We start from the raw sequence: 25629 nt of genomic DNA on the forward strand, positions 1-25629 counted from the left end.
GTAAATGAATATGTCACAAAATAATATATTTTGAAAACAAGAAAAGTATTCTGCATTCAAAATATAAACGGAATTGTACGATAATTTCCTAATAAAGGTGATTATAACCAGACACATTTTTCTCATCACGGTTTTGGTTACAATAAAAATGTGCACTGAGTACATAAAAAAAGTGAATAACGCTATCGAAGTCAATGTTAAGGCATCATGGTTACTAACTGCCAATGTACCGCTAAAATCATTCAAAAATGTGTGTCTCTTTGAAACATCCATATATTATAGAAATATGTATGCGTTAACGTTGCTGGCATATGCTTCGCAAAATGGGTGTTTTTAATAGGCAACTTATAGCTTCGTAATGCCGAATACCCACTACCATTAGTGCTAAATATTCCTGCACATGTTTTAACGCAGTGCATTTTTGAAGAATAATGTACCAGTACATACACCGTTGCAAGATGCGAGTGGTATTCACATTTTAGGCGAAGCTTACATATTCGTTGACCTAGATATTTTGCAACAATTAAGCAGCGGGAACAGAATAGCGCAGTTCTTGATTTTGCCGATTCAAGCCTCGAAATGTCTTCACATTTTGCCTACTTTAAACCTATTTATTTGTAGCTCGAGTACATGGACATAATGAATTATATTTAAACGCTCTCGAGTCTAAGTTCACATTTGTAGTTAAGCCTAAAGTAACAAACGCTTAATCATCATCATAAAATCTGAAAATCAACATAATTATGAACATTTATTTTGTTTATGATCAAAATCTAACAGGCAATCACAAAATTTACTTTTTGATTAGCATAAATAAAAAACATTTACACGATACAAAACATAGACAATTCGCGGGTATTGTTATGTTGTGATGAGCATATATTAAACATTTTTCGATTATTGGTATTTTTCAATTAAATAAGCAAACCATCAATGGAGACTTTGAGGAAGCTTATTTGTCATGGTGTTTATCATAGGGTTAACACGGTTTATCTTGACAGGTGTGCCTTACCGATATCAAATTCCAGCTGCACTACAGAAAACAAGTGGCTCACTATCGATATAAAATGAGCCTTGTTCTAGGAAAACTGGGCTTAATGCCTAGATTTTCATGTGCATTCCGCATGACACTGTTAACTGAAAATACTAATTTCGCGAAATACCCCGAGTACATTTTTTAATACATGATTATGTGTTTTAACAAAACATCCTCATATCTTTGCATAGGACAATCTTGTTTTTAATAACAGGAAAACACTGTATACATGCTAAACATATATAAGGTTAATAATGCAGAGTGCAAGTAATATGATACTAAGCATTTGTTTTGGTGTTCGCATTTTGTCGTTTTGCTCGATCTGTATTTTTGGCCGAAACACAAGACCGATAGGATGCAGCTTAAGAAAACAATTTAAATATTTCATCATAAACACAACCATTAATATGGACATCCACAACATAACATTTGAAAATAGTAGAAACATTAAAAATGTTTACTCGTAAACATTATCAAAAAGAGTTTCTCACATGGTCAACACTTTCATTGTGTTGTCACAACGAATGGAAATGTTATTGCTTACATATCATCAAGGCATTTCAATGAAATTTGCTAAATTATCATACAACCCTATTCAGTTCACGGTGTGTCTGCAGTCAAGTGATCAACTGTTATACAATCATCTTAAATAACATAAAGTGAAAATGGAATAGAAAGAAGAATACATGCACAAAACTTCCACAACGAACTGTAATTACTGTCTAGCAGGAAAGTTCAACAACAAAAGATAAAATGAGAAATGTGTTACATTTGACAACTTTCGGGTAAAACAGGCAAAGAAATATCGTCTTAAATCTTCATGTTGACAGCCATAAAGACTCATACAAGCACCGTGATTGGTTCACTGTATTAAATTTACATTAAATTCCATCCACACAAACTAATTTTGATATTGGTTCAATAAAACAACTGAAAAACTAAGAAAAGCCTACCAAACGCATGAATTTTATCTGAAAATTAACATTGGCAAACTCTATTCTACTGTATTTAATGGTTTTTAAGCTAAGGTTAATTTGAACCATAACAAATCAAAAGGAAAAAAACGGTACATTATAATTCCCCGCACTTTACAATCTTGCTGTAAGTTCTACTTGAAAATAAAACAATTGTAAACGGCTAAACATTGGTTGACAAAGTACGCGAAACGGTTGTCACAACTTAAAATCGTTTTTCTCGGAAACGACGTCAGCGCTAAATGGGTCAAAGTCTCGTTCCCAGTCACATAAAACGAATAATAAAGAAACAAGAAGTTATCCACATGAAAATTATAACAGAAATGATTCATTTGTCATTTACTCGCAATAATATAGGGGTAACGTACATCGTGCAACATTATAAGGAACTATACAAGCAATATTGATCTAACTGATGGTAAAAGCATATAGACGAAAGGAAGGGACAGTTATTTTGTAACAAATGCAACAAAGCCAAATGTAATAGAAATTTACCAGTATGTATGCACTGGCGGATATTCCCTTCCATAGTTTAACCCAGCTTTTCATATTAAACTACCTTTCAATAACGACAGCAGGCTCGATAGATAGATTGGACTATTGCATTGGCTGATTCAATAGAAATCCCCTAGCACTTTTGCCACATCACTATGTCTGTATACATCGACTTTTATAAAACACTTGTCAGTGTAATGAATTCTGGACTACTGTCTGCATGTTCTCTCGACACATGGGCACAAATATTGCCTTTTATTGGCCCAGTTACTAATACGCGTTAAAATCCATCTGCAGAAATGCATGGTCATTATTCGGTAAATAAATCGCGAGGAGGGCAATAATGGACTATCGATATACGTTGATAGCGTAGTATCGCTTTCAAGATAAGAAAACCGACACTTTCGAAATAGTATACTGTCGTGATTAGAGGGAAATCGTTTAATTATCTAACCACAAAATAATGATTGCCGTACGCGATCAGCCCGTCTGGAAATCGTTTTATTAAAGCCTTAATTGGCTACCAAAATTATTTGCCAGTTGGCTATGAATAAAACAGTTAGACTTCACATTTCTATCGAAAAGTATTTTGCTTAGATTTACAAGACGCAATCAGATTTTCAAAGACCCGCGTCATGCGAAAATAGATATTATGCAATAGGCGCTCAGAGTAGCTATAGGCCAGCCTACGCATCTTGCGGTCTGGTCAGAAGAAACATAATGATACCACGAAACATTGCATGTTTAATAGCGGACAGCGTTTCTCCTGACCAGACTGCGAAGCTGCGCAGGCTGGGTTTCAGCTAAGCTGGCCGAAACGGCATAAGACCCATTTTCTCATGTCGCGGCTCTTAAAGTGTGATTTGAATGTGTCGAAAGAAAACTGCGTGCAAATCAAATATAAATATAGCATTTATTATGTTGTTGAAGAAATAATTCACAATAAGCCATGTTAAGACACAGACGATGTGATCTCCCGTAGTGTAATTTTTATCTACGAACACTATAGTGTTATTTGAATGCACTTAAAAACACACTTTTCAAAAGGTTTATATTCGACAAACAAGTCAAAAACACATAACAACAACAATTAAACTTTAGTTTTGAATTTAATTATTTAGTAACGTACATTTTCTAACTTAATTTCAAAATCAAGATTTACGCCGAATATTGTTTCAAGATATGCCTTGTTGTATTTAAAGAATAATCACTTAACCTTAGCCCATGGTAAAAACTGTTCGGTGACAAGTAAAGCATGTGTTTTACATTTGAGTTTGCTTTTACAACAAAGCATTGTTAATGTTTAACCATGTACATATACTAATCAATCATTTCTTACGTGTTATGAATTTTTTTAAAGGGGCCTTTTCACGTTTTGGTAAATTGACAAAATTGAAAAAGTTGTTTCAGATTCGCAAATTTTCGTTTAAGTTATGATATTTTATTAGGATACAGTCACACTGAACATTTACCATGCTCTAAAATAGCCATTATATGCATCTTTTTACGATTTAAAAACCTGAAAATTATAAAGCGTTGCAACGCGAAACGATTTAATAATTTTAAAAGCTCTGTTGTTGTCGTTATATTTTGTGAAACTATGAGGATTGCTTAAATAAAGTATAAAATACATGCTTGAATGTAAGAGGAAGGATGGCCGAGTGGTCTAAGTGGTAGAATTTGTACTCAAGGACTCCAGGGTCAGTGGTTCGAGCCCTATTGAGAGTTCCTTTTTTTCTTCTATTAAATTTTATTCTTGATTTTTACTGGAGCTTTTCAGATCCAATGTTAAGATTTATCATTATAAAGCAGTTAATGACAAACTTCAAAACATACCAAAATCTGTGAAAAGGTCCCTTTAAAATATCCACTATATACTAAAACACATTTGCAATATATAAAAAACAACATTATATCTAATATTCGTGTCCAATCGCTCACAGTTGTAACGGGTTATAAAGGTAACAGCTAGCCTTTTAATTTGAGATTCAAATACAAGATATGCCATAAGAAAACTTCATTATTTTAGAGTTTAAAACCTCAATAACTGTAAAAATAAAAAACTCAGTATGTCAACTTAATTGCCCATTAAGCTATTGAACAATCTTTTGCGTGACAATGTCAGGACAAAAGAATTCAATTTATTTATTTGGATAACTCGGTTTTCAATTTCCAAGCACGTGACCCAAACTCCAGCCGTCGCCCACACGAGCGTTCATGTCGCCTTTATGCAGCTTACTAACACAGGCAAGTCTTGAGTTAAGTAACATGGATAATGCCGAGACATATCCAGGAAATAAACTCAAGATAAATTCCGAAAGTTGTATTTAATTTATTTAGAAGACATAGGGTTGTAAGACGAGTTTCTTTAAGGGGATTGACCAAAACGCATTTGCAACACATGATAATAATGCAATCAAACACAAAAACACTTGCATGCATAATATATGAATACAAAAGCGACCACACACACTAAACAAACTTTTGAAACACTTGACCCTGAATGGAAATATGTTTGGAATAAGAGGACATGGTTTGCGTGTGGTATAAACGCTTTGTAACGCGGCGATGGAACAACAACAATTAAAGTTCTTGTATTGAATGACTTATTTATACACGTATACACTATAGCATTATGTCTGTTCTACATATGTCAATAGATGAAGACATATATTAAACACTTTTTCTAAGCTATACAGGACAATAGATACAACCACGTACGAAACAACTGTCTGTTCAGAACAATACACTAGATAAAACCGCACATTAAACATTGCCTATGTTATTCAAGGCAATTGATGAAACCACTTATTTAACGATTGTCGATGAAACTTATCATTATCTGCAACTTCGCAATTAACAACAAGACAATTATACAATCATACACTAAACAATTTCCCATATATTAATAGACACTAGATACAACCACACATTAAAATTGCCTTTGAGATAAATGAAAATAAATAACACCACACAATTAAAAATTGTATATGCGATACAGGACAATATATACATCCGCACACTTAACAACATCTTATACAATACAAGCCACTAGACAAAAACACACACTCAGCATCTGCCCATGTTATTAAAGACAATATATTAAACCATGCTCTAAACAATAGTATTTGCTATACAAGACAATAAGTACAACCCAAACACTGATAGGAAAATATATATAAAACCGCACAGATTAACACATGGCTATGCAATAAAAGACAAGAGAAACTAGTACACACCTAAACAATACAAGATAAAAGATTCCACCACAAACTCAACAATTGCCTTTGCAATACAAGACAATAGTTACTAAATTACATGTACACTTACATTTTCAATAGAAGCTTCAAGGCAATAGATTAAACAACACACTTGTAAAATGCATTTACAATGCACGACCATATATACCGGTACAATCACACATTAAACAATGGTCGTTGTCTTGTATTTTGCAATACAAGACTAAAGATACTAAGATACACTCGACAATAGTCAATGCAATTCAAAACACTAGATAAAGCAATACACTAAATAACTGCCTGTTCAATACTAGAAAAACAGGAAACATTACACACTTAACTATTGTATATGCAAAAAAAGACAATAGATTAAGCCAAACACTAAGCAAATCGTTATGCAATACAATACATACTTTACAATCTCGAATTAAATTGCGTTTGCAATACAAGACAATAATACATTAAAACACTATTAAACAATCACCTAATATAATATAAAGAAGTGAAACTCCAGCTGCTGGAGCAGTATTGAATTTTCATTAAAAACACTTAGTTGGTCCTTTATTTAAGGCAAGTGACCGATTGCCCAAACAGTACAAAACAGCACAATACAGCACAATACAAACCAACATAAACACAAAATATTAATAAAGCTGGGGTCACCGCCTTGGAACGGTCAATGCAAAGCATTGGGGGTTTAAACCTGGTTATAGAGCGCTCAACCTCACACTTGGCCCAGCAATATTCATAATACATTTAAGTGTAAGTAAAATTTAACGTCATAGCATTGTAACTCAAATTAAACAATAATAAAAGGGAATTAAAACGCATTCAATTTAATTACTATTTAATTACTCAATTGCATTGAAGATACAAGAGTAACAGAATTACAACTTTTTGACGAACGATCAAATAAAACTATTAACAATTGTCAACTACATTCCTTCTTTATAGAAAAGATTTGAGAATATAGAATCATATAGTTAATATCTTAGATAATCATCGCGCAAGTACAGGAAGAAGCAGCAAAAATGGGTGTAAAAATTCCATATTACATAGCTTGGTTGTTTATGTGACTGCTAAACAAATTAAAAATAATTAAATCAAACAAGAAACGCCTATCAGAGAGAAAATATAAATAAAATGGAACGTTATAAACCCAATGACCTAAGCAATACAAGCCAATAAATAAACCACACACTAAACTTTTGCCTATGAAATACAAGACAACAGATACAACCTTACACTACACTAAACAATTGTATTTACAAAACATGACTATATATACAACCAAACACTTATCCATTGCCTTTACATTACATGACAATAGATACAAACACACATATTACAATCGTCTATGCGATGCAATTTAGAAGAATCAAGCACTTATTAAACGAATGCCTTTACAGATAAAACCTTTAACTTAACAAATGCCTATGCAATACAAACCAATAGAAGCAACAAAACTATAAATACTTGTTTAGAAGAAACAAGACAATATAAACAGTCTTACACTAAACAATTGCATATACAATACAAGATAACACAATGCACTTGACACTTGCACAATACAAGATAATTTATACGACCACACGCTTAACAATTACCCATACAATACAAGATAATAGATACAACCACTCACTAAACATTTGCCATTTGTATACAATACAATGTTTATAACCACACACTTTACAATTGACTTAACGATACAATACAATAGATACATCCACTCACTTACCAAATAACTTTATAATAAAAGACAAGACAATATATACAACCACACAATTAACAATTGCTTATGCAACAATTGTGTAGGCAATACAAGACAATATATACAACTACTCTTTCAACAAATACATTTACAACACAAGGCAACAGATACAGCCACACAATTTCACTAACGCTACAAAAAAGACCACGATGTTAGTGATTTTTAAGGCTTTGACAACCACTTCTCGAGAATGTCACGCCTTATGTGTGAAAAATCAAATAAATTGACTTTACTTTGGCGATTTTCGGGGGGGGGAGGGCTTACGCCGCGTCCGCCCCTCCCTCCTTGGATCCGCTTATGCAATAACACAAAGTTAACAGTTTGCTAATGATATAAATGACAATAAACACAATAACACACACACCTTACTACTGCTTATACATTATAGGACAAAATATATAGACACACATTTAACCTGAACGAAACAGGACCATACATGAAATAACACAGCACAGACAATAAAAACAACAACACTCACTTAATAAATTGCCTGTATAGTACATGAATAATAAAAAAATCAAACTCGATGTACAGCTTTCTATTCAGTACAGGACAATACGGAGACATAAACAACACTTAAAGGGGCCTTTTCACGTTGGGTTAATTGACAAAAATTAAAAAAGGTGTTTCAGATTCGCAAATTTTCGTTTGAGTTATGACATTTTTGAGGAAACAGTAATACATTAACCATGCTCTAAAATAGCCATTATATGCATCTTTTGACTATTTAAAAACCCGAAAATTATAAAGCTTTGCAACGCTAAACGAATTAATAATTTGGTGAGTTCTGTTGTTGCCGTTATATTTTGTGAAACTACAAGGGTTGCTTATATCAAGTATACAATACATTAGGCGGTGCATGCGGAAGGATGGCCGAGTGGTCTAAGTCGCATTTTACTCAAGGAGTCCAGGGGTCAGTGGTTCGAGTCCTGCTGACGGTTATCTTTTTTTCTTTTTTAAATTGTATTCTTGATTTTTTCCTAGAGCATTTTATAGCCAATGTTTACATTTATCAATATAAAGCATTTAGTGACAAACTTCAAAACATGCCAATATCTATGAAAATGCCCCTTTAATAAAAAGCGATGTGTTAAGAATGATCGAAATCTTATATTCACAGAGATACATCAGTGTTCGTGTTTGTATTCAATGATTCGACTTCGTATGTTGACATCATAATGATCAACATGACAGATACATTTATCATCGCCATCGGCTAACATTAAAGACAGATGTTTCTGACATTTCTAACGGAAATATGCATACACATAGAAGACCTTTTAAAATGATAGTTTAACAATTGTAAAATAATAAAGCACTAATTTGAATAACGTTAAAAGCTAACAACTCATTTACGGTTTACATCTTTCGATACTTCAAACATAAATAAAAATGTATATGTTTATCACGAGTCACTAAACATCTTAAATTTTAGAAAGTTATTATGCAAAAAAACGCATTATATTAGTTGGACCATTGTTGGCCCAAGTGGTCTCTTTACAACGGACACAACGAAACACAAATAAATATATTGTAGAACAATAAAACGCTATTTAAAGTTATAAGTATGTTTTAATAAAAAGTCCATACATAAAGTTTTACAGTAAGAAACTTTTTTCGAATTTATTAAGTATGCAATAGCTGATTCATGTTGTAGCTTATGCCTCTAAAATAATGATGGAATTGCATCTTAAATAAATCCAAGCTTAGCTATCACCATTTACTTCACCCTGTGTACAATGTACTTTATTTATTTAGAGCGTTTGCAATCATTATATATATATATTAATACATTTATAAAATAAGAAACTATTTTTAATCAAAAATGATTGCCAATATGCACTCGGGGCATATGCCAATATAGGTTTTTTGAAATATTTTAGGGGGTCGGCTTATGTTTGTTGGGTTTACTTTCTTATATGACCTTGACGTATTAAAATAACGTAGTATCTATGGCGTTGTTTGCTCAATAGATACATTTTGTATGTATAAATCTTAAAAGAAAGAATAAAGAACAAGCAAATTTAACTTAACAAAACAATATGGCCATAAATGTTTGCGATGTAACATGTTAAACTGGTTACGTCTACGTTTATGCCAGCATTTGAGATAGCAATTAATGTTTCTTATAACGCAGTGTTTTGACAGGCAGTTAATCAGCTATTTTAGCCATTTAGCCTTAAGCTATTTCTTTGTTTCTTGGTGAACGTATCAGCATACGAACACCATTAACGGTGTTTATGGACTTTAAAATAAACTTAATTCAACATGTTAATCATTGCATTGTATTATACACTGTTTAATTTTTAATGACGCATTTTGTACGTGTTACCACTGAGATCAGCGGGCAAAAGTTTGCTATGTTACATGGTTTGAATTTACAAATGCATAGAAACTGCGCATGGCGTCGCTGCTAATTTTTTATTATAAGAAGTATGTAATAAAAAAAGATGTCATTCTGTCATTTTCCCCCTTAAAATCCAGCGCAATATTTTTAACTGTTGCCCTCGTCATTGCTATTGCGTTGTCTATTTCGGGATATCAATTTGACTGTTCTAAAATGTCTATCGAATACCTGAATTATAGTTGCATACATTTCGTTAACAGCACATGCAATATGGTTTGGGAGCGTAGCGATGGGCGTTTTGCTTGAGGTTAAACAACAATTTCTACTTAAGTTGCGAATGAAAAAGCTTAAACATGCACTTAATGTCATTTTTCTGTGTGTACCTTTGAAACTGTTTAATACTGTCGACTTATTTTAAATTTTCTAAGCAAATGGACACAATTATCAGTATAATCGGTAAATAGCGACAACGTACATGAATAGTTAAACTAATTAACAGACTTCAAACGAAATCATTATTATAACAATAATCAATCAATATTGAAACCTGTACATTTTCAAGAAAACATCACTTAATACGACTGAAATCGGTGCCTTAATTGCACGATGCGTGATGCAAATAAATACAGTACGCATCTAATTTTGGCCATGAACGCCAACACGTACTTATTAAATAAAGTGATTTTGGTGTATTGATGTATTTGAAATCGCTATAAGCAGCATAAAAAATGCTAGTATGCACTAGCTGAACTTCTTAAGAAAAAAAATGTTTTAAACAGTATTTTTATTTGGAGAAAAGCACCTCTTGCCGGTGTGTTTACATCCATTAGTGTTCAATTGTGAATCTCACAAAGTCAAGTGAACATACACCCTGACAATGGTAACTTATTTTGTCATGTTCGTATATTAACTGATTAAACTTTTAGTGGCCTTGTCGTATTCAGATCATTGACACTGTCTCGTAAAACACATGTTCAATAATACATAATGCGTAATTACGAGAAATAATAAGCAAGTATGATAATGTGAGATGCATAAAAAGGTATAGATGGAACGAGAAAAAAACACAATGCTTCAAATAGTGTACCGTACTATTCTCGCATCGCTGCTATCAGTTAAAACGTTATTTATAGCACGGCCTGCATGCAGTGTCTCGGTATATTTGCACGATGTAATCCAGACTTACAATTTCAATTATTCAAGCTATAGGAGTAGGACATTCAGAGTTGCTGTGTTATCAAGGAATTGTCTGAGATTTCCAACGATGCGTGACATCTGAAAGGAGGTAAGAATCGGAAGAGACTTTGTGTTGTAACTCGTGTGTAGATTGTTGTTATGCGGTTAAAATAAGGCATCATATGGGGATCTTGTTCTTACGAAATTTTATATATATAAAAAGGATATATACATATATATATATATAACATTTGTGTGTCGATGTCAAAAAATCTCGTTGAACATCTACAATTTAAATCAAACATACACAAAGAGATAAATCATAAGCACCAATCGAATTTAAATAACTTTGATATATGGTGAGTCTTGTCTTTACGGTTGCTCTATTTTTCATCAGTCTATTTTCTGTACATACATCTTTTCACCCCTACCAAGTTACTCCCACGACGGCTAGATTTTAGCCATGGGCTTATCAGCAGAACTAATTAGTGTTAACTGTTCTGTGGTCATAAAGCACACTCCCCTGTCAGGCTGACAACAGCCTGCTTGGCGATAATAAATGATCCCAGGTGTTACACCTGGCCAAATGTGAATCTGCTGCAACATGTTTCAGAGAGTTATCGACCAGTGTAATTAGCAGTTGTGACAAATATTAATAGCCAATACAACATTATTTTTGATTTTTGGATATGTATAAAACAGGTAAGCTTGAAATTTGTTAGTAAAATAATTGTATGTTCACCTTTGTTAGATTTTAAATTTGACATGTAACAAGCACCGAACATGTAATATGAAATTATTGAAATTAAATCTAATAGAAGTTATATGATTTTAAAAGATTGTTTTCTTTACTCTTTCAGATTGACAACCAAAATGACTTTTCATATTCCATCACTGAGGGAACTTAGAATAGTTTTTGACCAAAATGATTCAGAATATATTATCTTTGATGAGTTCAAAGCATTTCTAAAAAAACAATAAGTGTGGAGATGAACCAGCAATTAAAAGTGGCAACATTTTCAGTTGGTTGAAAGGAAAATATCACAGAAGCTAAATGCGGACGACTTCAGTTTTGATGAAATACGTCAAATGTCAATATTGCCAGTTAATGCAAAGTCATTAGAAGATTACATAAATCCACAGCTTTGGATGCCCCCAATAAGTACAATCGAAAAAATGTCCAAGAGTGTCCAGTGTCTCATAGACTATTACTTGACCGCCGAGGACCATTCGAAACAAATGCCAAATTTTCTGCTATGTGGTAGTCTTACTAAAACAGACAAAGGAGAGATAAAATTCGATCTAGATCAAGATTCACATATCAACCGTATTGGGGAATGTGTGGTTACAGATCCAGGAGAACTGGCGCTCAGGCTGTGGAAGAAAGGAAAACGGAAACCAGAGGAAACACCACAAAAAGGACGAAGGCGCAAACTTCGGCCACAGGCACAATCAACTCCAAGGTAAAACAACACATTATTTACAGAAAGATATTTCCCAAAATTTATCGAAAAGTCCTTGATTATAATGAAAACAATGGAAATACCATACATGCCGGCAATAGCAAAAATGTTGCTTTCAAATGTTGTAGCCTTAATTATGCTGCATAATTACATTTTACCTTAATTCTGATATACAGAATGTTTTATTTTGATTGTGTAGGAAGTTGTAAGGGTTTGAACCCATGTGATATCGATAAGTTTATACATATTGTTAGTTATCGTTAGTATTAATCATTAATAAAATCTAATTGATCAGGCACCGTAGCGGCGCAACCTTTCGACTGACTTAATGTAGCTAGCCTACATAGTGTTGGAAATTATGTCTTGAATCTGAATAGATGTACAATTTATGTGTGTAAGTGGTAACATATTAAAAAAATAAGTGAACACAAATACAAGCATGCTGTTATTTTACAGAGAAGAATTTCAAACAATAAATTATTGTTCTTTTTTTCAGAAAGAAACATGATGTTTGATGAACCAGTACACAGATGGAAAATATGTTTGAAGTAGATCAATGCAAAATTCGTGTTGATCTTTGGTATTTAATATTTATCAACCACAGGAGACTACATCTAATTAATTCATTTAATTATATAATTTAAGTCCAGTTCAACAATCCACTAGCAAATATCATGCTGGATACTCATGCTGATAATTCCTGTAAAGTTGATTGTTAAGAAATTTCTTTTTTAACTTACTGATTAGTAACATAGTTACCCAGTATGTATTTTATGTGAACATTTTTTATGTGAATTACAAAGGTGAAGTTGGTATTTGGTGTAAAAAATAATGTTTTTTCCATGATATTTTCTTGCTAGAAAAGTTTGGGTTACAATCATGACAGCACTAAATATACATGTATATAGCAGCTTATCATTCTATTATTATAAATTGACAAGAATTCTATAAAGTTTATGTGGCATACTATTTATGCTATTTCAACTTGTTTATATGAACATTAATAGATGTACATTGAAAAAATAAGGAATATTCAATTGTTTACTTCTGAATAATTTGATAATTATGTGTAAAGGAAAATATCTGCATAATAATTTTATATAACATAATTATAATTATGCTCTGAGATCATTACATACTCTTCGCATATATATATTTTCCATAACATAGTTTAATTAACATTAATTAATATGTTGTTCAATTCAATAATAAACTATGTACAAGTTCTGATCTGTTCTTTATATTTTAATCCATCATTCAAATACAAGCACAATGATCTTTATTAAAATGTGCTTTAGTTAATTAATATTAACTCTTTGATACCTATTAAAATGCATGCCCCTGTATTTTTCTACAATCAAATTATTCATTTAATTAGTGTGTGAGCAATGTTTAACCATCTGAATTCTCAGCATTCTACACCAGTATCTTGTAATTAGATATGGCAAATAAATCCCCTCATGATATCACTTCCAACAGTGATCAGCGTTTCACACCACTTTGATAATGACCCCTGAACAGTTAAATAGATTAGCCATGATCTTGTTGAATCTATGGAGAAAGGAGTAACAGAGTAGGACTGTTTTGTTCAAGTACGTAAAAAACATGTTAGCATGCAGTATGTAAACATGCTGTTCCTAACACTTGAACTACTGCGATCGCGTGTAAACTTATTTAAAATGTGAATATTCTGCAATCAAAGAATTTCGTAATCTTTGAAAACATTCCATGTATCGTAAAAGAAGTATATTTGCCTTTGGTTTACAATTTATTATGTTTGTTTTTTAACAGGAAATGATTCTTGTGTTCATACATAAGAAGGAAAAAAGTGAATGGATGAAATATGTAAGGGCGGAGTGTAATGTTTTGCAAATAATTTTGTAGAATTCTATGAAATTCACAGCAAAGTCAATAACATCACGAGCACAATCGTAACTAATCAAATGTATTGAATTAAAAACCACATGATGCAAACAAATGAATGCATTTGATATCGTTTGCTGAACTGTTAATGAACTTGATGTAAGGTTGTAAAAGTGTAAACTTATGAGAAAATAAACCATTGGTGATGATTTGATGTCGATCGAATAACCAACGGTCTGGAGTAGAGATTAATCTTGAGCAGCAGACGATTTATATGCATAAATCAATAAAAAGTATCTTATTGAGCATTCGAAAGAAAGAGTAGTACGGCCAGAATAATGCGTCTTGTCAAATAACTTGTAGTTTGCAACGCTTCTATACTCCTGACAAAAAAAAACATTTATATATTTGTACATTTACACAGGTTAAGTAGAATCGACATTTCTAGGCTCAATTAAGTTATTGACCGATGCAAACGCAATGTATACAAGAACCTTAAAAAGCAAATGCAAATTATCATAAGGACGTATGCTGCAGTTTTAATGAAAATGTGTTATATCTTGAATTTGTTTTGTATTTTATTTACCTTGAACCATCTACTGGGGACAGAAAATTAAAAACATGGGTCAACGGTTTTGTTCATTTTTTTTATTCCCAATTGAACAACAAGCTTATTTTAGCATAATTATTTTAACAAATACGGTACTAACATACAACCTGAGTAAATAAAGAGAAAACTGTTAAAAACAACCTCTATTTTGACTTTTTTTCCGTAACTAGACTCATGCTCGCCGTTACAATCACGCGATAAAAAGGGATGATGGTTGATTCGTATTGTGTAGTTTAGGGGCTACACATTGAATATCAATTGCCATAGCTTCATAACACTTTATTTCTTGATAGTTTTCCCTTATTTGGCTTACTTCCCTTTTTTAAACGATTATCCGAAATAGCATACACATATTGCGCAAACGGTGTTACAGTAAAAACAAATTTACGTAAAACTATACTGCCGCGTTCGTCCTCAAAGTAAAATACGTTTATTAAGTTAAAATTTAACATAATGTTTTGAAAATTATCAATTCTCCTATAAATATACTTTAATAATATTCCACATCTCATAAACAATAGTAGTTTTCCTAAAGACTTTTATTTGGAAATCCTTGTTATTTGTTTATCTTCCAGGTTAGCTCCCAGCAAGTTTAAGAACATCGTCGTGGGTGTGCTTTCCTATCAGTCATGAGTGCGTATTTACTGAAACGGAAAGGGTTATCATTGATAGTGGCCTTTGCATTGATTGCTGTAGCACTTGTCCTGATGAGGCCACAATACCTTCTTCCATGGAAGACACTAGGGACGCTGGTAGAAGATATAACACCAAATAGAAAACCTATATATGAACTTAACATTAGTGACATTAGTAAGATACAAACCGAATTGTTAATTGCTTCTGTTCATATAGACAAAGGTTACTCTAAAGAAACAGCCATCATAAATGGTGACATTAAGAAAACATATGTTACACATATGCCGGAGTTCGCTTCAATAACGATATCATCGAAACTATCATCTTTAGTGAGAATATTCGATAGCAAAAAAATGTCTTTACATATATCAGTGGCTGAAAACAAATGTGTGAACTTAAGGATTCGATCTGATCTTCAGTCGCCCATTTGTGTGTATGATAAAGAAAGTGATAATTATATATCAGGGTCGTTGCTGTCTAGTGGAACTTGGGAGGGTTCTCAGATGGCAATGGTTGTTAGGTTACTGCAGGCACATAGTGAGGTAGATGTTTTAGACCTCGGTTGTAATATCGGTGTTTACACTATTCTGGCCGCTAAAATGAACCATCGGGTCGTTTCTGTTGATCCGTCGAGGATGAATTTAATGCTTCTTTCGCGATCACTAAAACTTGGTGAAATTGATTCGAAAGTGACTTTGCTGTGGAACGCTGTCGGCGACAGGGTGCAGAATGTAACTCTTCATGAATATAAAGGAAACATTGGAGGAACTTTTGTTAAGGCTAAAAGTGACAAAGACGACGAGAACCAGATTGACGAATTGCATCGAGCAGTTGCCGTGACACTTGATCACCTGATACCTCTGTTCGCAAACAAACCAATTTTCATAAAGATGGATATCGAAACATATGAGTGGAATGCATTAAAAGAAGGCGAACGCTTTTTCAAATCAACAAATGTAAGATTCGTTTTCATGGAGTGGGTCGCTCATAGAAATAAACAAAGCGCTAATGACATTATTAATTTTATGTACAAATTTCATCTAGTGCCTCATCAGAACGACAACGTAGGGTCACGCTTACAGCTGAAATCAAATGCCACTTGGCCGGGCGAAATTTTGTGGATGAAAATTGTGAAATAAAATTTGTACTTCTAACCACCATATACAGATGTGTAATACTTTTCATGCAGTTATGTTGGAGATTTATGTTGCATTGGTTTGAATTCGTAGAATATCAAGCGAGAATGTAAATACAACTGCCGGGGAAAAATAAAACATTAACTGGACGAATAAAAATAGCAGTTTAAATCATTAAGCATAACCATCCTGACAAGCAATGCTAATTTTCCCCTTGTAAAACTGCTGAATCTGTTTTAATTGTGTTACTTGTTTAAACTTGTATTTACCATATCTAATAGATTAATGAGCCAATTTACTCATGGTTACTGACACGACGTGTGTAATAATGCAGTCGTCAACACTTGATTGTTTTATTTACTCATGCTTATTGATAAGACATCCTGCGGATGTAAACAGATGATTGTTTGATTTACTCGTTTAAATTTATATGACGTTGGTAATACTACAACTGTTAACAGTTGATTGCGTTATTTACGCATATTGACTGATATGACGTATGTCGTACTGCAGCTTCAGCCGATTTATAATAAAATTAATGGTCGTGTTTGACACGTTAAAATGTACATTCATTGTGACTCTTCTTGACAAAAACCAGATAAAGTTAACATACTTATTGTGTGTGGTATTCACTCAAGCATTTTTGAACGAAGAAGATATTTTTAACATCGTATTGTGAGTGGTAAGACAATACTTTTTTCACGAGTGCCACGGCAAAGATAATCAAAGCGCTGAAGGCACTGAAGTTGTTCGCTGTTGTCGTCCTTGACTAGGTTGTGCGCATTGCACAGGCTAATCAGCGTACATAGGCTAATCTTATTTGACATGCATTAAGCCCCGTTTTCCCTGAAAGCAGCCAATATGTACAGATTTCAATGGTAAACACTAGACTGGCCAATCTCGTCTTACAAGCTGTTAAACACTATTAGTCATATAAACCCTCTGCAGTGTACCAGTGGTGAACTATAAACAGGCAAATGTGGGGGTTATCTTTCCTAGCAGACGCTCTTTATAGCATTTGTCGTTTGCTGCAACAGGCAGTGGTTGTCTTTCCATACCGTACCTAAGGCTTCTAAGCACATACTGATTTGAAAAATATGGTCTGTTACATTAGTGTGAGCTAACGCTCAAACTAAAAATTATCTGTGTTGTGTTGTATCACAAAGGAACCATTGTTGTTCCGATGGGGAAGACTGTAATGCAACTTTAACGATAACATAACGTTCACAATTCATTAGACAATTACAAATGCATCCTTTCTGCTTTAATTTATAGACAAATATCTGGAAAAGCGTATGACATCATTTTACTGAATTATCGAGTACTATTTCATAGCGTTTTATGTGCGCCCTTTGTAAAATTCACGTTCTTATATAATAATATTGAAGATATGAACTATAAACAAACGAAATGAGCAGCGTTGTGGGAGAACCGGGATTAATGCATCTTCGAAGTGGCGTCAAATGTTAGACTGTGCAGCCCGCACAGGCTTATCAGGAACCGCATTTTCCACCTAGACTTATTTTCGTTAAGAAGAGACTTTTTAAGCGAAGAAAACAACAACAACATATTGTGTTAATTGTTTGGTTATAAATTTACATCTTGTGAATCATTCCAAATTTCTCATGTCGAACAAAGAACAACAGGTGATTGTAGTGTATAAAAGACAGTTATACCATTGACTTATACTGTTGGTGTGCCATTCATGTGTCTGCTGTGTGACAATTTTTAGTTTTCTCTTCGTCAGTTCGCTAGCCTGCCAGTCCGCTACAAGTTACTTAAAATCTATATAAGATATGACCACGAAACTTGGTATTCATATTTTTAAAGTTACATAGAGGATATTTGTTGGATCCGGTGGATTATCGATTTTAATTCACGAGTGATCATAGAAAATAATATTTTCACGAGTGGCGCAATATGGCTAATTTTCTCGAATAAACTGGTTTCAAATAAGAGTTACACTTAATAATGTAAAACTTAGACAAATGCTTAAAAGAGTATCGTTTAAAAAACTTGCGATGCCCATGAAGAATTATGTGAGGTTTATGTGGAATAATGTTTCACTTAACGTCGTTCGTCAGGTGAATATTTGAAAATACAATATTAAGGATGCGACGACAAATGTGCATGTATACATCATTGTGCGTATACGGTCGGACACAGAACTATACTTTAAATACCGGTGTGTTATGAAATTGTCATAAGTCTAAATTGAGAAATTTATATAACTTTTGTAATACTTAGCACATACCTCCGAACAGTCAACACGTTTTAGTAGCTAAGTGTTTTTTAAATGAACCGCGTTCTAGGGGAAAACAGGGCTTAATGTATTTATGTAGTGTCGTCTTAGATTAGACTGTGCAGTCTGCACAAGCTAATCAGGGACATAATTTTTGCTTTTATGGAATTTTACGTTTAGGGAAAGTAGAGAGGATCGGGTATTCCCGAACATGCGGGTATTAGCGAACATTTATTTTAACCTAAAAGTAAACACATGACGTTTACCCTGAATTGTATATGACGTCATCATTAATCGTCACTATCGTCATTTACCCTTCGCGATTATAGCCAGCGCGAGCAGATATCGATACCTTTAGTTAAAAAAACGGCATTTTTGCAACAGCGCCAATTTCTAGGTAAGAAAATAACGTTATTTTTTATTTGTTTATGTTAATGCCTAAGATTCCATAGAAAATAATGTCTGTCTTCGTAACTTGTATTTATTCGATGATAAACATGTACGACTTCAGGTTCAACTGCACTTGTTTCTATATCCTGAACAATAATCAAGTTTATTCGGTAAGTTTTGTCCCTGATTAGTCCGGATTGCAAGGCTCATCTAGGACGACACTAATCTTTACGCATATGGATTAAGTCCCCTTTTCACAGAACGCGGTTCAAATGTTATTATAGCCGTTATTGTTTATGGTTCCAACATGCAATTTAACAAATTTTAGCTGTTCTGTGTTTAGCTGTGTTTAGCTACGGTCCTACCAAATACATACGGAATATTACGCTAGTCAATTGTTCCAAGAGTTTGTATCACTCGAGTGGCTTGTGTGATGACGTATCACACGAGAGGCGGAGCCTCGAGTGTGATGCGAAATAGCACAGGCAACGAGAATGATACAAACTATTGGAACAATTGACTAGCGTAATATTCCTTTTATTATATACAACAACTAACGAAAACAGTTAACAAATGTATTTTTTACTTAAACAAAACTGACAAAACAATGACTAAAACGGTACGCCATAGTTTATTTAAGAAGCGTATAAATACAGTATATGTAAATTAACGTGTAAACATTCGAATCGGGAAAACACAGGTTTCCGACACGCTTACCTTTATGCCATCGTTAATCCAATATTTATAACAATTAAGTTCACAACTTTAATCCGATGTTTATAACAAAAACGTTTAAACGATATGCACTTCCACTTCTATCCTCCATGTCTTTATCGAAACTTAGTTTAAACCACACTATTTTATTGTATTCCTATCGAAATATACATTTATACACGATAAACACACACTCCAAAATACGTTTTTAACACATAGTTTACTGTTAAAAAACACCACGTCCAACATGTCCTTACAAAGTTTAGATAAAACTATTGTGTTTTGTCACAGAAATGACGTCACACGATGTACTACGTAATATATTTCGTAATATAAAATATTTCTATTTTCGGTGCGTGTAATGTGACGTCACAAAATGGATCAAAGTAGTCCGGCTAGTATGGTAATACGGAATTGGAAACAGCGAGTAGCGTAATACGGGATTTTTTATTTCAACGATTGATACAACTTGTATTTTGTTAAAAGCATTAAACAGGCATATAATAAACCCCTATATGTCCCTGACACAAAGATTGCACCTAGCTTATGGATATCCTACCACGACATAGTCTTCCACAACTCAAAGATACATGTTGTTATATCTTTCTAGATTGAATCATACAAGAAAGAAAACATCGGTCTGTTTCAATTTTGTATTATCTTGTTCGCAAATACAACAATTAGATTACAACAAGACGATACATGAAGACCATGGATCGTGTTCAAACACGAGGTCGACGGGTTATCATACGACCACATGCCGTGTAGGGTACCCACAAATAATGACGATTTACGATACTAGTATGTTGCAAGCACTTATCAACTAGATTGTATCAGGGATGACTTTGTAGAGCAGATCAAAATGCAGCACGTTTCAGAGCTTATTTTCATTTTTATAAACGTAAGACATTGAACGAAGATATTCAATTTGTCAACATTGAAGATCATTCTATGAAGACGCGGGGTTGAATTCCATTATACCGGCAAATGTAAAAACTTTCTCTTAAAGTGTTCGATGTTTATCTTCGAACAAAGCGTAAACAAATTTAAGACAAAAATAATACATTAATAAATGGCACAACTATTAAAGGGGCCTTTTTACGTTTTGGTAAATTGACAAATTATTTATAAAAAAAGGTTTCAGATTCGCAAATTTTCGTTGTGTTCATGATATTTGTGAGGAAACAGTAATACTGAACATTTACCATGTTCCAAAATATCCATTATAGGCACCTTTTGACGGTTTAAAAACCTGAAAATGCATATGCGTAAAGTTTCGTCCCAGATTAGCCTGCGCATGCAACACAGGCTAATCAAGAACGACACTTTCCGCTTTTATGATATTTTCTGTTTAAAGAAAGTCTCTTCTTGGCAAAAATCCAGTAAAAGAACAGATTTTTAAGCTGCTTATGGCAATGTGAAATACATCCGAATTTCTTTATTTAATAAGCATGCGTTCTTGATAAAAAAAATTACATGTATACTGCACGATTGTGCTACACGCAACGTGAACTTTTGTCACCGATTTTAAACGTATTCAAGGATTTATTCTTATACCTTAAGATATCGACACAAACTGCAAGAAAAAATGTCTTTTATGCACTAAAGATTTTTGCAAATGTATTTCAATCACTTGAAATATTTACGAAAATAAAGTTATTAACGGTGTGCTTACATTCTGTCAAGCCCGTGTGTAAATCTATGAAAACCCCGTTGATTCTGCACCCTGTATTTCATTCAAGTCATTTTTGAAGATATTGGTCCCACATCAACGCGGATTATGTATTGTAAAGATCGCTCTGCACGCTTTGTTTTTTTTACAGGTTCATTGAAAAAACTTATGTACTTATGTTTAGAGGATAATTTGTGGTCTTTTCTTTCTAAAACTGCTTTGAATACGAATGCGTTCAAAGGTATAAATGTTTATGATGGCTCACTTTTTTGAATATGGTTAAATTCATCGTTTAAATTAGCAATGGCCGGCCCCCCCCCCCACACCCAAAAAAAACGAAAACAAAAACAATCAACATTCTGCCACAAATTTCGAAATACTTGAAGCATAACTATTCGATAATTTGTCAAGTTTGCTTAAAACAAATGAACTCTTATGAGTGAAAATAAAATAAAATAAAGGACCATGCTTTGTGAAAAGGGGTTTAATGCATGTGCGTAAAGTGTTGTCCCAGATGAGCATGTGCAGTCCGCACCAGCTTATCAGGGAGGACACTCTCCGCTTTTATGATATTTTTCGTTTCAAGACAGTCTCTTAGTAGCAAACATCAAGTTTAGGCGGAAAGTGTCGTCTCTGATAAGCCTTTGTTGACTACACAGGCTAATCTGGGACGACACTTTACGCACATGCATTAAACCCCCTTTTCATAGAGCGCGGCTCAAAGATATGCATGCTGCTGTTGATCTTTAACATAATTATGATATAGAAGAAAATTGTTCCTGCAAATTGTGTTATGTTAATATTCTTATTCTACGATGCCGTGTAAAGGTATTCTTCTTCATTTGTATGGACACTTTGCATTTGAAACTTAATTGAGGTATTATTGTAAAAGGTACTAACCACCATGCATTATCCGTTCTTTTTTAAACGCAAATTACACAATGCTAACCATTAGGTCGGACAGTAAAATGATACCGTATCGATCCATGAAGTAAAAATATATAACAGCTATTGTTCCTTTATCAGCTGAAACAAAAATTAAATGTAATTAATTTCCCAAAAGATTGTTCTTCACGCATACATTTGACTGATTCCGAACATAGCCCTTATCGTTAACACACAAGGGAAGGTAACCACTACGAGAATTTACGAAACTTTTGTAACCATCACAAGTTTCCTCCCTTTGATAAAGGATGTAAGAAAACACACTTTGAGGTGTAAATGACAAACGGTTTGTTTATATGCAGCAAGACGCCAGTAGTTTCACACCCTCGAGTTATTAATTGACCAAATGTAGCAAATAAACAGCACGGACGATCAGCATCACACGAAATGTACATACCATACAGCACGAAGTATATTTTTTAATCTGATAAATACAATTAAAACAAGTTTTGTGTACTTCCTGTTTAAAAGCCAGAAATGAGGATTACAAACCGGCGAGGTAAAACTGTGTACTCAACATTATACAACGGTTTGGATTTTGTATAATTATCAAGAACTCTACTGAAAGATGATACTATCTAATACGGTAGTATGCTAAGTAAAATAAGGTATGAAGCTTGTTCAGTTACCGTTCCTATCTTTTTATCCCTCGCAATAGGCGGAGGGATATTGTTTTGTCGTTGTCCGTCCGTCCGTCCTTCCGTCCGTCTTTCCGTCCGTCGTTCCGTCCGTCCGGAGCCATATCTTGGAAGTGCTTTAGCGGATTTCATTGAAACTTGGTATGAGTATATATATGGATAAGAGGACGATGCACGCCAAATGGCATTGTACACCATCTGTTAATAACGGAGTTATGACCCTTTGTATCTTGAAAAAAATGCTTTTTTGTGTGTCCGGAGCCATATCTTGGAAGTGCTTTGGGGGATTTCATTGAAACTTGGTATTAGTATATATATGGATAAGAGGATGATGCATGCCAAATGGCATTGTACACCATCTGTTAATAAAGGAGTTATGGCCCTTTGTATCTTGAAAAAATGCTTTTTTGAGTGTCAAATATAACACTTTTGTGTCCAGAAGCATATTGGCGGGGGATATCAATTCAACGAATTTGCTTGTTTTGTTTGGTTTCGGGTTCTACGTCTTTGTTACAACATACCGAGTACATACTTATACAAAGATGTATTATTTTTGCCTCGTATGGATCGAAGACACTTTACACGAATGGAAGTAAAACAGAAACTTGTGTATATAGTATATTGTATATAAATGTATACATAGATAAAAGTTAAAAAAATGCACGTACGAGTGTTTCATTTGATTCCTTTCTATGTATGCTCTCTTAAAGTTAATTAATGATGTGGAACAGAGGCAGTGTAGAGTACACATATTGGAGATATTCAGCGTTTCAGAGTATTTTCTTTCGGTTAAATTTATTATTTTTGATAAATAAATAAAAAACATTTCTCGGTATTCTAAAATATTTAAAACGTGAGTATGGTTCAGCTTGTTAAAACAATCGCATGCATTCTCGATTTTTTGCCGATATGGTTGTCTAAACCTATAAAATGAAACCCTTTGCGGGGCCTTACAATCCCATTAACGACAAACCTGGTGGAAATGTTCGATCATGTACCACATATTGCATTCCCTTTATTACCTTACGTGTATTGCAAATTATTAAAAGAACAAACTAGAAACAACCAGAATACATGATACATTTCAATTTAATTGTAAAACACAGATTTTATACAAAAAATATTTACACAACAATACAATGATCTCAATAAATGACGATTATGGCGTGTTTTGCAGAAAGCAAAGAAGCACACAACCTGCAGGTACTCATTTTACACTAATTAACAAGCGTAAATGTCTAAACATTGAATGCCAGTGGGACATGTTCGAGGATTAAAGAATAAATTAACCCAGTTATGCCTAGTGGACTCTCCCATCATCTAAATTGGAACAATTTATTTCAAAAATTAGGGATGTCTTGTATATGTCTTTCTATATTCAGAATATTTCTTACAGAAAGTATTTTAAGCAAACAGCGCAGACCCTGATGAGACGCCGCATCATGCGACGTCTCATCTGGGTCTACGCTGTTTGCCAAGGCCTTTTTTCTAGACGCTAGGCATAAATGGGTTAAACAACAAAGATTCGTGCAAACATATTCAATGTAAAAACTAAAACACAAATATTCTTAATGAAAGAAATATTAATTTAATACAGAAGACAATGCAAACAAAGATGTTATATTGTACTTGTTTTGTTTTGACTCTTGAGTGACCGGCATATGTACACAGCTCTGTTCTAACTTCAATGAGAACTTTGTCAAGAATAAATATTTTAACATGCCCTCATAAATATAAAATCGTGAATATGCTAGTAGCTGATCTTAACATCTCACATACTGTGTTAACTGTATCTAAGTCATTGATATCATCGCGAACGGTACATGTACAACAATATGTATTATTTCTGGTGAAGAGCAGCGAAAAGGGATTTAAACCAACGGCCATCGACAACACCAAAATAAAGTCATGATAATCCATGAAGAAATTCACAAGTTACTCAGATCAAATGTATCTTTATGAACGTAGAAATATGTCACCTATACGCGGATGCCATTGATTTCTCATGGAAGATCAATTACGTTCACATAACGTTTATTACACCTTTAATCGGATAACATTTATTTCGGATGGAGCATTAAACTTAAATTCGGGTGACGTTTATTTCGGATGAAGCAAGTAGACTTCCTCTATAAAGGAGCTGATGCCCCAGGATTCTTGCCACTTTGTGAAGGCGTCTCTGGTTTCCAACTTCTCGATCTTGCAGAAAGTTTCTGAAAAAAATAGCACAAGTTTAATAACTCTTTTGTTCAATGAAAAAGCACCAACAACATTTGACGACT

The 25629-nt window shown here is 33.6% G+C and overlaps 4 protein-coding genes across 7 annotated transcripts in view; 3 read left to right on the forward strand and 1 right to left on the reverse strand.

Moving 5' to 3' along the window:
* LOC127855579 (uncharacterized) overlaps positions 1–17362 on the forward strand; it is a 142624-nt gene extending 125262 nt beyond the window's left edge. Inside the window, exon 2 of the mRNA XM_052391313.1 lies at positions 15550–17362. Coding sequence (XP_052247273.1) covers positions 15604–16749 — 1146 coding nt within the window. The 5' untranslated portion in view covers positions 15550–15603 and the 3' untranslated portion in view covers positions 16750–17362. The remainder of the gene's footprint in view (positions 1–15549) is intronic.
* LOC127855585 (probable thiopurine S-methyltransferase) overlaps positions 1–25629 on the reverse strand; it is a 288200-nt gene that overhangs the window by 229890 nt on the left and 32681 nt on the right. Inside the window, exon 9 of one of the 4 annotated variants that reach the window (XM_052391324.1) lies at positions 24419–25560. The exons of the other annotated variants lie outside the window; for them this stretch is intronic. Coding sequence (XP_052247284.1) covers positions 25448–25560 — 113 coding nt within the window. The 3' untranslated portion in view covers positions 24419–25447. Of the gene's footprint in view, positions 1–24418; positions 25561–25629 lie in introns of those variants that run through there. 4 annotated transcript variants of the gene reach the window in all.
* The window catches only part of LOC127855577 (uncharacterized), a 185454-nt gene that overhangs the window by 19762 nt on the left and 140063 nt on the right, over positions 1–25629 (forward strand). The gene's annotated exons all lie outside the window — the stretch shown is intronic.
* The window catches only part of LOC127855578 (uncharacterized), a 246130-nt gene continuing 231519 nt past the window's right edge, over positions 11019–25629 (forward strand). The window contains exon 1 of the mRNA XM_052391312.1: positions 11019–11147. The gene's annotated coding sequence lies outside the window, so the exon portion shown is untranslated. The remainder of the gene's footprint in view (positions 11148–25629) is intronic.

The sequence above is a fragment of the Dreissena polymorpha genome, chromosome 13 (genome assembly GCF_020536995.1).
Source record: "Dreissena polymorpha isolate Duluth1 chromosome 13, UMN_Dpol_1.0, whole genome shotgun sequence".
Classification (NCBI taxonomy): Eukaryota; Metazoa; Mollusca; class Bivalvia; order Myida; family Dreissenidae; genus Dreissena; species Dreissena polymorpha.